The sequence below is a fragment of the Oculina patagonica genome, chromosome 4, assembly GCF_052425735.1.
Source record: "Oculina patagonica isolate OP01 chromosome 4, crgOcupat, whole genome shotgun sequence".
Taxonomy (NCBI): Eukaryota; Metazoa; Cnidaria; class Anthozoa; order Scleractinia; family Oculinidae; genus Oculina; species Oculina patagonica.
The window spans coordinates 53,120,959-53,135,528 of record NC_135761.1 but is presented as its reverse complement, the minus strand read 5'-3'; the positions used below and the strand labels follow the sequence as shown (position 1 = coordinate 53,135,528).

General features: G+C 39.0%; 1 protein-coding gene and 1 long non-coding RNA gene across 6 annotated transcripts in view; both read right to left on the bottom strand.

The window, feature by feature from the left end:
• The window catches only part of LOC144650582 (NLR family CARD domain-containing protein 4-like), a 29,934-nt gene extending 18,056 nt beyond the window's left edge, over positions 1 to 11,878 (bottom strand). For all 5 annotated transcript variants that reach the window (XM_078510287.1, XM_078510291.1, XM_078510288.1 and 2 more), the window contains exons 1-4: positions 11,695 to 11,878; positions 8,986 to 9,219; positions 8,439 to 8,510; positions 6,740 to 7,475 (exon numbers count right to left, since the gene is read on the bottom strand). In XM_078510287.1, coding sequence (XP_078366413.1) covers positions 6,740 to 7,448 — 709 coding nt within the window. In that variant the 5' untranslated portion in view covers positions 7,449 to 7,475; positions 8,439 to 8,510; positions 8,986 to 9,219; positions 11,695 to 11,878. The remainder of the gene's footprint in view (positions 1 to 6,739; positions 7,476 to 8,438; positions 8,511 to 8,985; positions 9,220 to 11,694) is intronic.
• LOC144650661 (uncharacterized) overlaps positions 1 to 14,570 on the bottom strand; it is a 63,349-nt gene that overhangs the window by 18,056 nt on the left and 30,723 nt on the right. The gene's annotated exons all lie outside the window — the stretch shown is intronic.

Sequence of the window (14,570 nt, the reverse complement as noted above, 5' to 3'; positions counted from 1 at the left end):
TATATATTTTAAGGTAATCGATATTTCCATGGCAACGATAAACAGGAAACCGCCAAATCAGTAAAACCTGATTTTTGCGTGAATCAGATTTGCAGCTTAAAAACTAATACCAGCATCCAAAACCATGATGTACTGCAAGTAAAATATTCAAGAATTAAAAGATTCTATATGTTTGATTTCGAATAAATCGCAAAAATGTTTCAGATTGTACTTTTTGCGTAGATATAATAAATGAGCCGGGAAACAAACACTACGTAGACGAAGGGAATACATTGGTATATTATAGAGTCTCACAAGTCTGTACACAGGGAGAAGTTGAATCGGTTGAGCTAAGCAGCTGAGTTGACACATCACAACTCGGTGTCATCACCGGGGGCGAATTGCAGCGTCTGTTTCCAAGAAAGATTTGCCACTGATGCTCTGAATAATATTGATACAACTCCCGGGTACAACTTCACGCTTACGTTGGAGAAAACTGCGAAAAATATTCGAAATATGCGAAGGAAAGAACGAAGAAAGCACAGTCGAAAGCACAAGGATTGCCAGCTCTGAGCCTGTTATCCTTTCATCGCTGTTGTTGCGTTTTTGCGAGAAACAAAAAATAAACTTACCATTTTCCGTCGCGTCACTGCGAAGAAACTCATATAATTTTTCACGAACGGCCACTATTTTAACGATGTTCGGTGGCGGACCCTACTTCCCTGAATAAAACTCTGTTATGCTTTCCATGTCATTTTCGGTATTATTTTAACTTCGGGTACACGTTTCGGTCATTTCTTCAAGCAAAACAGGTTTGCGCGAATCCAAAATGGACGCCATATTGAAAGCACATGGCACATGGCATGGAGATGACGTCATTCGCCCCTGAAAAAGTAACATACCGTCTCTAAAAGCCGTACATCACCTCACTGCCATACCACATCAGCCTTTTTGATCTCAAAGGCACTGTTGTAAGCATCAAGGACAATAGTCGAATCATTTTCTGACAACATTTAGTACTCGATTCACGTCAATAGAAAGTGTTATTCAAGTCAGGCAACCCGTTTGCCACGGCCAGCCCAGCGTCACACATTTTAGTGTCACCGTTGTTGGAGGGTCCTGGGTTGGGGGGATCGGGACACCCGCCGTAATTTCAGGCCACAGTTGCCAAACCAAGGCCTTTCGTAAAATTTGGTGTTTGCAAAATCTATTTTTTTTAACTATATAGACGATTGGTACGAAAAACGATTTCTAAGGGGCGGGTGGGTGGCGGTGGGGGGGGGGGGTTTAACTTGTCTTTGGCGTCGGTCTTACGAGTTATTTGCTTACCATGTACTTCCAATACGGATATAACAAAGGATAATATTTTCGCCACATCGAAAACCATTTTGTCTGGATCTGACAATACAACACTGTCATCGCCCATTAGATAGATCGTTTCGGCCTGCAGCCTAAACACCTTGGACAACGCAGTAATCGTGCACAAAGTATCTTTGTGTTGCCTATTTCTTTTGTCCGCTTTGGACTGGCACAAAGTTCTCCATGTCAGAGTTTTAAGACCACCAGGCACCAAATGAAGCTTACATGGAAATGGAGAAAAATAACTCGAAATATGCCAGCAAAGGTTACTGGGTATGTGACGGTGAGAAAAGGCAAAAAGGAAGAAAGGAGAAGAAAAAAAGATGAAAAGAAAAAGGAATCCAGAAAAAGAATAAAAGAAAAATGGAGAAAAGATAAAAGGAATAAAACAACTCAAAAAGGAAAACGATAAAAAGAAAAACTAAATAATACAAAGGGAAAATGGAAAAGTGAATAAAGAACAGAATAAAAAGTATAATGGGTAAAACGGTACCAGAAAAAGAAAATATGAAAAACAGCAGAAAGCAAAGCATAAAACTGTCAAAAATTAACTGACCTATTGAAAACGGTAAATGTGAAATAAAGATACTTTAGTTTTACGAAAAACGAAATGGCGGAGAGTGACACGAACGGGACACGGATTCCGTTGCCTTTTGGTTTTTTCGACTTTCTGTCCCAAATATCACTTTATTTTTTCTTGGGCTCGTGCGTTTTTTTGCTACAAAACCAGTCTTTTTTGAGTTAACAGTGATCTACAATATTAGAAATTATTGCCTTTGCTTCAAATGTCGTTTCTTTCGTCATCTTTGTGCTTATTCGTAATACGTAATCTTAAAATTAAAATAAAAATGTTCTTATTAACCTGTGTTCGCGGTGTCTTTTTTTGGCCGGTTTGGGGGCGATTTGAATGAGAGCGAAGGCGGTTTACGTTGCGAGTTTCAAACGTTATCGGTCGGTCGCAATGTTAATACGACGCGCCTCAATTACATCTCAAGTTTTCATCTATTGTTGTTAAATAGTTAATAGTTCTTGGGGCGCGTCGTATTGCGAGCGATTAACGTTTGAAACGCACCCAAACCGGCAAAAAAAACACCGGGAACGCAGGTAAAGAGTTGAGGCCATAGGTAATTGTAACAGGTTTACATAGTGATAAAATATTAGTTCCTCTTAAAGTCTGTATAACTAATACAGCGTTTGGGTCTCCTGTGCTCTAACTTGAAACCAGACCTGGATCAGGAAAACAACACGATTTTTAAAAACGAAATAAATAAAAAGAAGTTATCAGATGAAAAGTCACCAAGAGGCGAGAAAGAGGAATGTGCTCTCTGCTGCTAAGGGAAGCCAGGAGGTGTTATCGATTTGTTACTGACGTTCAAGATAAAGTCACTGTAAATAAATGTCTACATTTCACGGAATAAATAGTTAAAAATATTTTTTGCAAACACCAAATTTTCCGAAAGGCCTTGGTTTGGCAACTTTGGCCTGAAATTACGGCGGGTGTCCCGGCCCAAGGTGACGACTCTAAATTTATATAAATTTACAGCTAAAATGACTTGTACCGCCTTCTAAGACCTTTAAACATGTTGTTTCAGACAAGTGGATATCTTTTGTGGTCTAAACTACAAATCGATGGTGTTTAAATTAATTTTAGAAGTTAATCGGCAAATTGAAAGTGACAACCTCCGTAAATCTTGTGCTATTTGAACCGAACATATACCAGACAGGAAGCGTTGCGAGTTTGACCTTGAAACTTGGCATGGTCAATGTTTAATGATTATACTTTGAGGCTATAAATTCAGATTTGCAAGAAATGAGGTACCAGGGGTATTTTTATGCTGTTGAATATGGCTTATAACTTGCCGCCATTTTGGGTGCTCGTCAGAGCGGTTTATAAAATGGCTTGCAAAATCACATTATCAACGTATTTCGAACTTTTAACAGTTGAAGAATGTAAAGTAATGTTTGTTCCGCTTTTGTGTGAAGTTTTACGGCAATTGAAGTTTTTTTGAGACTTTGCCGGGACTTCATTCACGTAACTTATTTTGGGCCTTTGCTTGAAAGGAAAACCGCACTTTGACCCCGTTTTCCAATTTTCGTAATTTTCTGAAAAATAAAGAATCGCTGGAACTTTTAAATATGATTTTTACAAATGTCTTACCAAAGGGTATCTTTGGGCATAATATGAGCGATTCGCCAAATGGGTCGCTAACGGAAAGATCTCGGCCCTTACTGTCGGCCGTTCTTAACCCTTTTGTAACTTGTGCTTGCAAGTTTTCAGTACTCTGATTATAAGAAATATTAACCTATGAAATCGTACTTGTGTGGAATTATCCTCGCGGGATTGGTAAATTTTAAATCGTCTACCATTTTATCAAATAAACCATTTGTAGCAAATGTAGATGGGGAGCTATTTAAGTCGGTTGCTCACCGCCTATGAATATAACAGAGGTAATTGCTGTCCATAACCTTTTATATGAGAAATGCAACGAATCAAAAATTTATTGCCAGATTTAATTGTACTGTTGCCAAGTGCATATTTAGCAAGATTGTAAGTAAAATATGTCAAAGTTGAGTAGAGTTGGAAAATAACTTCTGTTTTTCAATCTATATTCTACAATATTTTGGTAAGATTCTACAATTTTAGGCCACAAAAAAGATAATTTATATATCTTCTGTTCTTCTGTTAACTTTCTTTGATAGCTGCAGTTAAAATGGAATTATGTTAACTAGATTACTGAAAGAAAAAGGAAAAGATTGCCAACTGGATCAGGGAAAACGGTTTGTTATGCTATACCTTCATTACTGTCACCTGGTGTAACAATTATTATTACCTAACTGCTTTCACTGCTAATAATTACAAAGTAAACAAACAGCAAGAAACTATCTACCATGTTTTGTCTCAAAGTAAGGCACAGTTCAATCTTTTTTATTTGGCCCTCGGAGCAGTTGTGACAGTTAGGATGAAATACTATTTACAGAAATGAAAAAAAATAAGGTGCTTGAAAGATTTGTCATAGATGAAGCTCACATGTGGACACACGAGGGCCTATTTTTTATACTATACTCCTAAGAGATGTAAGAGTTTAAACATACCTGTTCTTGCCTTTACTGGAACTGCAACTCACTGAACACAGGAAATCATTTATCCAATTAACTCATTAGTTACAAGTTGTTCCAAATTTTATTTATACTGGTTTTCAATATCTTTATGCTATCGTTCATGTCAATGATTCCACATGTATTTTTTCTTCAAATGATTAAGTTTTCCTTCAGTCTCAAACCAGAATAAACAGTTCTGTTTCTCTCTGTGCATGCCTTGTTAGCTGTATATACTCCCCATGGAAAGTCATTTTTGCCTTTCTTTCATGTAGATTCTGTGAAAGTCGGATAAGTGATATAACTACACCTGTCTATATTTTTCTACCTAGTAGGTTTACTTGTGTAGCATACTTTTGAAGTGCAAAATAATCCCTAATCACTATCAAAATCCAAATAATTTTAAGATAGCTGAAAAAGTCATTTATGATATTAATACAAGCATAACTTTTCCTAATGTACACTTTGAGATCTTTCCATGCTTAAAGTATTTCACCAATATTTTCAAACATACTATTTCTCAAAATACTGAAACTGAGGTCCAATTCAATTTGGTAATATTACAGAGCGTTTCACAAAACTTTTGACAAGCGGTTTGCGAAGTTTGTTTGAAACTTCCGAAGTTCGCCGCGAACTTGAGAATTTCATTTTGAAGTTGTCAATAAAATTGCGAACTTCGTAACGAAGTTGCGAATTTCACGTGCAGCTAAGTTCGCAAGATGAGAAGTTCGAGTTGCTTTCAAGTACGTCTTCTGTCTATTTTCGATTGAAATGCCACAATAGAAAGAAAGTTAATTGTCATAGACTGAAGTCAAAAACGAACGAAACTTCTCGGTGGTAAAAATACGTAAACAACTTACCTTGCGCATTTCCACCTTCGACTGCAGTTCTCCGCTGGTTTTAGTTTTACAAATATTTCTTCGCTCTGCACTCTTACCTCGAATTAATTGGGGGCGGTGATTCTTCCTTCAGAAAATCAACTTGATACATCAGCGAGTGTTTTGCATCGAAAGGTAAGCTTAGTTTCTTTGAAAACATCATATCGACTTGATTCGAAGTGAGACGTTTCAGCTGAAGTCTACTTGTAAATAATTCTGTTCGCTGAGAGTAATTCAAACATTAGCTGCTATGTTTTTCGTCCTTTTTGCCCCTAAACACAGCAATACAATTCGGCAAGTCTGCCATTTACAATCGAAAATAGACGGAAGTCTTGGAACTGTCTCGTTGAAAGCAATTCGAACTTCGCAACTTGCAAACTTCGTCGCACGTGAAATTCGCAACTTCGTTTCGAAGTCCGCGATTTGATTGACAACTACGTAATGAAGTTCCCAAGTTCGCAGCGAACTTCGGAAATTTCAAACGAACTTCGCAAACCGTTTTAAAGCCTTTATTTATTTGATGATACATCTGCTTTCTATACCTACAACTCCTAAATCTCAAACCGAGTAGCGAATACTCATGCTATTTTTCCAGAACATTCAGTAGCTATTTTCGTTCGATTACCTCACATCCATTTACTTTACTTTTTACTTTAGATCACTGGGGTCTTTAAAATACAATTTTCGAGCAGTTTTCATAATATAGGGAACAAAAATAAACTAAACATGTGCAGTTTAAAATATTTTATTGTAAACAAGTTGCATGGGAGGACACAGATGGCAAATACGTAAATGACAACATATTAATCAATTCCACACATACAAAACAGGGAAAATGTTCATTTAAAAAAAGATGAAACGAACCTATTTGAACACTTTCAGAGACATCCTTGGTATTAAGCTCAGGGTCGACTGTGTAAAAAATAAACAAGTTAAGAGGAATAATCGTTTCTATCTATGCGGCTATGCCTTCAAAGCGATCACAAAAGACGAACGAAAGTTTAAAAATTAATACGTACCATCGAAAGAGATGTCTTCAAAGCACTCGTTTAGTTTAGATAAACCATCTTCCAGGACATCAATCCGAAACGGCCCTAAATAGCCCATTTGTGGCCAAAAAAGAGCGCTGGCCAAGAAATTCGGAAATTGGCCAAGAAATCAGACGTTTTCTGCCAGTCGTTCCCCGATTTTCGTCCGGCCTCCCTTGATGCAATGCGTTCTAGTGAAAACCTCCTCGGGAGCGACTGGGAACGAGTCTGAGACAACAGTGTTTCCCCCCCCCCCCCCCCCCAACAAAAAAATGCGCCCACTTGAAAATAGATCAAAATAAGACTACTTAAAAGCTTTTTCACACAAACAATTACCGGTAACCATGGCTTATTAGTGTTATTTTTATTGCAATATCATAATTCAGGAGACCAACCTACCTTCACCTTCCATTTCTATTGCAGTTGCAAGTGGATAGGACTTAGCCAGTTCCTCACGCCGCCATCCAGCACCGACCTGCTCAGGGCCACTCAAAACCTCACCATCACAATGTACTTTCACTTCTCGTGCTTCCGGGTTTTTCAAAGGTGCCTCCCAGCCATCGCCTGCATGTTTGATGAGGTCAAGAAAATGTCGACTAACATAACTTCTCATGCCAGTTGATTGCTCTTCAGTACTGTTAACTATTTTGGATGCATACGTTGTTAATTTCGCTGAGACAACAACATCTCCTAACTTGGTTTTCTCGGGGTTCAGACCACTGCAGGTTCCTACAGAAATGACTCCCTTGGGCCTTACTTTAGTGACGGCATTTTTGACAGTAATCAGAGAGCTGCCAGGACCAGTGGAACCTTTGTAGCATCTTATCAAAGCAACTTTCACTTTCTTCTCTTGACCTGCAGGCATGTCTCCAAAGTAAACATAACCAACACCATCAAACCAGCATCTGAAAGGATCTTTGAGCTGCATATAACAAGCTATGAACTCACAGTTCTTAACCGACACTAACAGGAATTCAACAGGCAGATTCGTGTCATCTAGATCCTTGAGTGGTGCTCGAATATCTCTTATGGATGGAAAATGAACACTTAGCTCAGGTGGAACATCATTTGAACTGCTACCAGAAGTGTCCATTGCAGCTTTTGCCATTTTTATCAACTGATTTTGAGAATGTTCCTAGAAAGCAACCATTGAAATAAAACTATTACAAATCAACAAAGCAGTAGCTAAAATCTTAACAAAAAACTAGACATTAGGAAAGTGATAGTAAAATATTACAGTTTTGTAATGTTAATTTTTGTTTTTCCATCAAGCGTTCTACAAAAATAACTATGCCAGTGGTATAACCTAAGGATTCTCGAAATGAAGTTAAAATTAAACGATGGGATCTTTAAGATCCATGCAGGATGCGATCGATCGATGGCTGTATGAAGCCACTAGGAGTAAATTTTTACAAAGGAGGCATCTTGTGCATTGCCCCACCCATACAGTATGCAGTGCCCTTCACTTATGTCATGATCAAACGTACCGGGTAAGTGTTGTAAGTGTTAGTAAAATCAGGATTCCACTGTACAATTAAACCAGAATAAACAGCTACTGTAACTATTAGCTGTTAATTTACAACAAAATAAGGTACATGTTTATTCAATGTGAAAAATAGTTACTGTATGCATAAAGCATCTCCAATGCATTCAACATCATTGTTATTTGTAGTCAAATAAATAAAATTCCTTGATACAAAATTGTACATGTAAATACATACATGTATATTCTGCAGTCGACTGGCTACTGGCCCATACCAATGGTGCTATTTAATACTGGTTTCTGTGGCATATAAAGCATGAACTAAGAGTATTTCTACTCCCCTCCTCTCCCCCCCCCCCCTACCGATGGAATGCTAGTCAATCGCAAAGTTAACCTCCAGCATTAAATTTGCTGGTACCCATTTATTCACCTGGATAGAGATCTAGAGATGAACTATGAGAACAATGACCCCAGCCTCTGGTTCAAGCCCAGACTGCTCCATCCAGAGTCCAGCACGTACACTAACCATTAGACCACCATGCCTCCCACACATGTTCAGTCATGTACCTTGATCTATTTAAAAGCGCAAGTGACAGCAGAGGTAGCAATACTCACCACTATTTACAATAACTGAAAACTGTTGTTCTTGTCTTTATATGCAGTAAAAGCTTGGTTCTTGAGTGATCCCTAAAGTAGAAATTAAAGGAGACAAAATAATGTCATCATAAGTATGTCCAGCTTAATTTAAATTCGTGCTAAAAGGCATCCAGTCTACTAAGAAACATTTGTTCATGTAAATAAAAATACATTAAATTGTATTAATGCAGTGGTGAGAGCCCTCGCCTCCCACAAATGTGGCGCGGTTTCGATTCCTTGACCCACTGTCAAATGTAGGTTGAGATTGTTTTTGGTTCTCGTCCTTGCTTTGAGGGTTTTTCTCCGGCTTCTCTGCTCCTTTCAGAAAAACTAAAACACTTTTAATCTAAATTCCAATTCGATCAGGAAACAGTGGATGTAGAGCCACACTGTGAAAATGCCACTGCAAATTCCCATTTTATTTTAATTTATTTATTTTATTTTAATTAAATAATTTGAGTAAAAAAGAGCCAACTGGTACAGATATATTGTAGTCAAGGATTGATTTACGATGTGAATGACTCACCTTTACAGGTGCCGAGTCAGGTACATGTAAGATGTCAACAACAGTTATCAGGCGGCTACTGAGTTGTTTAAAAAGGATGAATAATGCCATCCACCTGAAAAATCACTATCCAATGCATTGTCTTGTCAATATTTATCCACTGGATAGTGATTTATCTGGTAGATAGCATTATCCACCCTCGACACTGGGCCAGTTAGTTACACATGGAAGCTGATGGTTTGGAAGTCAAGTGAACTACAGAAAACAAAATAAAAACACATTGATTAGCATTCAATACAGTGAAGACAGCACAACTTTGCAGCTGAGATATCGCAGCTGATGAATAACAAGTCTGAACAAAAATAAAAACACCCTGAAAACATTGATTTATAATACACAAAATTAATGTATGTGTTACAAAAAAGTCAGCTTGTTGAAAGGTTTGTTTTCCACAGTTTGATATGTAATCAATACCCCACAAGCACATGGGATTTTTGTCTGCAATGATGGACGGGGTGTGGTGGGTGGGGAAGGGGGTGCAGGTAGAGATTTTGCTGGCAGAATTTAAAAGCTATACAAGCTTAACTGCAGCTGAACATGGTTTGGCACAAAATACTATTACATCTATGCCAACCCTCATGCATTATCCTAGAGTCTCGCAGAAGGATACGGACTGAACCTCCCAGTCCCCTGTTTACCCAGTCACTCAGTCTTCTAGTCATCAACTCCCCCGAATACGTAAACAAGTGCTTGAAATATTATGTTTTTACACCAATTTTGGCAATTTCGAGGGAATCTATTTAGATATTTCGGACACATTTTTGTGGTTTAATTGGGTGACATCTCCTTACATCTCACCTTGGGTGGGAGGGGTTACTCATATATGTTTTGGATATAGGTATGTGCCACCCAGCTCTCCAAATTAGCACCTCATTTTAGAAAGAACTTACATTCAAAATGATACCCTGTTCTAGAAATAGGTCAATTTTTAAAGGGACAGTGTCACCATGATTTAGTGCTACTTGAAAATGCAATGAAGGTGTTGATACATGTATTAATAACTGGAAATCCACTAACAGTGACAGTGGCTTTGCTAAACTGCACTGTACTAGTCAAAAAAATTGTTAAGATGCGGTTTGGCTATGGACGGATAGGAAAGTAGTGGCCTAAAACTTGAAAAAATCTAGCCGACGTTTTCAAGTTTGACAGTGTTACTTGGAAGAAAATCACTTTAATATCATTGATTATGCTTATTCACACCTTGGGAAATTAATATGTAACTTTATTTTGTTCTTCAAAGGTTATTTTGGGGATCACTGAGTGCACCCTCATAATTCTATGACAGTTCACACAAAAACTTAGAAGACTTCTCTAAGATACTGTCCCTTTAATACCCGTTCTGGCTGCTGATAATTTTAAACTTCCATGCATGCAAAATAATCATATCCCCTTCTAGGAATGGTCTCTAAAATTGATTCCCCCCATTGAGCAATGCATACCCATATACTGTAGGTATTCTGGGCGAGAAGTTCCCCCCTCCTCCTCCCCCAGGGAAAATTCCCTTCTTTGTGGGAAAATGGTGGGGGGGGGGGGGGAGAAGAGGGAGTGTAGTCAGGAATTTCACCATGAAATGAGAGATCAACGACTGCAAATGAGCATGGTTTGGAGTATAATACTCTTGTTTTGAGGGTGATTCCAAGAAACACACATCTCTGCACCAGGGCTAATGTGTTAGAAAAGTAATCCCCTAATATACCCGTGTTAGGTGCCCGGCAATTGCCCGAGGATCTACAGAGATTCCAACCCTCCAGATTTGATCGGGAGTCTACCAATTTGATGCAATGCCTCCCATTCTCCCGATTTTTATCAGATTCTCCTGATTTATCATGAAATTCTAAAAACAAGAGAAAAATTGCTAATCTTTAGTACTTTTTTGTGATCTGAGTGTAGCAAAAGTAAAGAAAAGCACCAAAGGCCTTATAGAATAACTCAGAAATGATGTCAAAACACCGGAAATGGCACTTGAGAGAACCTAAATTTGCAAAATTTTCCGGTGGAACATGCCCCCAGCCCCCCTAGAGGCTCGTACCTTCAGCGCAAAAAATATTCCCTATTTCCCTCAAATATAGGAGCTTAATGTGGTCTAATGACCACAATGACGTTTTCCCGTGCAAGGTCACATGTGTCAACCCCTTAAATATTTATAATTAGTGAATGTGGTGGATATTTACTGAGCCGCTTTAAATATCCACCACTATTCGCCTCCACTTCCGTGAATAATTGTTAACTACTCAGGCCTCGTGATTATGCAGTAAAGTTGGAAGTGGTCCAAACAATAATTAATGCAGTATCATGCTTCTAGAAATCTCACGTTCAAATACATTTCAGGAATACGACCAAAATAACTAATTCAAAAAACGTTCACAAAGATTTAATACTACTAAAACCCCGATTTACAAAGCCAAGGTGATTATTTTGAATCCGAACACTCACAATTTAGCTTACATGCAAATCTTAGCAACTGGAAGCGGAAGTTTAAGCACAAGTGCGCGATCAACTTCGGTGGAGTTATTCCCTTTTGTTAAACTAAATTAACTACATCTAACGAGATTAAGATCAACTCTATTCGTACAATAACCTTTTTGAAGCAAAATGGGCTTATAAAGTCCATTTATTACCTTAGTTCCCGTGTAAATCAAGTCAAAACATGGTGAATGAAATCATGCATACCTTGATCGTCCGTTTGCATCACTCACACTGGATCGAAGAATCAGCAAACTTGATAATAGGTGACAGTGTAATCTTACATATCAAGCTTTCTTTTCTCTATTGAGGGTGACGCTACGTCCCGAGATTGCAGGCCTCTAAAGCTGAACTGACAACGAAGCGAAAGCGCTTCCACAACCCACAGAGCGCAGAGAATGTTTGAAAGGCTCACTTCCAAATATGGTAAGTCGTCACCGCGCGTCAGTGGTACGGTCTATAACTAACCTTTGCCCCAGCGTTTTCAATCTACTTAACTCATAAGAACTGATTAGTTGATCGCCACATGCAATGCTTTTAATTTGGTTTAAATATTTTACAAGAAGATTTCATTTGAAGGAAATGGATACAACCAGCAAAAACCCTCGCTCCGCCTCGCGTGATTTCATTGCTTTGGGCACACACATAAGTCACGCAATGATGGTCACGGCATCCATGGCATAGCATGCAAATGCCGTGGGATGTTTTTCTCAAATTTTATAAAATTTTCTTTTATAGGTGGTTTTCACTGTCACGCCGCAAAAAAAATAAATCCGAAACTATTGAGTCAAAAAAATTAAGAATATTTAACAATTATTCTTTGAAATCGAGGTGAATAGTGGTAGAATATTCACCGAGCCGCGGAGCGGCGAGGTGAATATTCTGCCGCTATTCACCGAGATTTCAAAGAATAATTGTTTTAGTATATACACACGAAGTGATCTCAACAGCAAGCGATCTCAAAGTTTTCAGAAGGAAACCATTTAAAGTCGATTTAATTGACCTCTCAATTCATGCGTGGAAAACGTACATACAAGCGGCACTAACCGACATGCGCGAAACAGTTTATCTTCAAACATGTCAAATCTAGTTAATCTTCGATAAAATCCTCGTCACAATCTAGCAAAATGGTCCTTTAACACCACTCAAACCTGCAATCTGAATCAAAAACCTGCTTGCAAAACATTTTGACCGTTGAATTAAAGCATTTGAAGTTCACTTGAATTGAAAATTGAAAGAGCAGTTGGCGAAGGATCCACCTGAAAGTTTGGATTATACTGAATGTGTGCAGAACTGTGGTGAAAACTGGATGTTTTCTTGCACAAACACGTTTTCCTGAATATTCGTGGAGGATCTTGGTTGAATAACACTTGATGTTGCTTCCGATAAATCTGCGGTATTCATTTCTGCCGATGCCGGGCGAAGAGCGACTTGACGGTAAGCAATTGTTTATCGTTTTAGTACTCGAGTTGTGTGGACATTATGCTGCAAATTGCGAAATATGTAGTCTTCTCTTACTTTGAAAACCATCAGGCCAAATTTCTTAGCCTTTTTTTGTCTTTTCTGGTTCAGCATCTTCTTGTATTCTTAGTATTTGCGATTCAGAAACGCCGACGAAACGCGAGTTTACGCCGGCCATTTTGTTTCAGTTTGGATCAAGCATAATGCCCTTTTTTGGCGGGTTCCTTTCGCTTTGTTACGTGTATCCACAAGCCGTTTATTTCTCTTTACTAAGACTGCAGGGGACTCGATCAAGCTGGCTGATAGTACGACATGCCAAATTAAAGGCTGTATACAACATCGCAAACACTTTCGTTTCACCTAACATCACAGGTATAAATATATATATATTTAACACCGTTAGCTAGATCACCGAAATATCGCAATATGGGAATTTATTCACCGAATTGCTAAAAAAATATCAGCAACTCAAACGGGCTGACCTGCATTCGGAGATGTAAGGAAATGTAGCGCCGAATCTGTTAGCGGGAAGGAACGCCTCCTCCGATTGCCCTCCGCGGTCCGACGGTCCGACGGTCCGACAGCTTAAAATCTGGCAGGCGTTCCTTGGAAGTGAGGGACTGGTGAGAGTTGTTCGCGGTTAATCGGATGGGGCACGGGATCGCGGGAGAAGCCACGGGAGTACAAGAAATTTGCAATTGGTAAGAAAGTAAAGAAAGATTGAATCGTTAAGTTAAATGTAAAACCTAAGTTTTATAGGTTCACTGTTCACTATAGGGCCCCACTGAAAACCACCTTTTTGTGACGTGGGCTCCCTGCTAAAATATCTTTATTATTATACCATTGTAATAAGCGCAAACACGTGCCTGATCAATCGATGCCTGTCTTCTGCTTCCACGGTAATCAGTTTTTTGTTTATTTACGAACTATAAAAATAATAATAGTGTCGCGGTGTAAACTCACACAAGACTTTTCCCTTTAGAGTTCTTTTCCTTTTTAATGATACCCCTCCAGATTTCTCTCTTAACGTTGCCTATAATGATCCCTCTACCCCCTCCGGATTTTCTTAATCTTTCCGAGCCCCCCCCACCCTCGGATTTCCTGAGCCCTCAATAGGGGGGGTGCGGATATTAAATGGAATGGCCCATTATTCACTCCGTAGGGAGTGAATAATGCTCATTAGCCCGAGATAGCGAACCAATCAGATTGCTTGAAACACCAAGATCACTGAGTGTACTACTACAAGTCTCAGGTCTGTACGGTATTCCGTTCTCGAGTTATCCGTCAAAATGTTTCCCGCAAATTTAGAGTGCACAGTATGGAAACGACATGTTGGAGCCCAGCTGCGTGGGCACACAAAAACGGACGGCTCAAAATTTTTGAGCCGTCCGAATGCATAGCACCAAGAAGTGGTGCAGAAGGGAAAACGCTATTTCCCAGGCCTCTTTCTGATTGGATACAATCAAATAATGGTCGTTCATGATTTTGTTTCGTGGAAAGGGAGGCAAAGGCAAAACCAATACTCAGTAGTATAGTGAGTGATGTCAATGGTGCGACACCGACCCAAGAGCCCTCCCGCAATTACGACGGCGATGCCGAAAGCGACGCATAATCATTTAAAT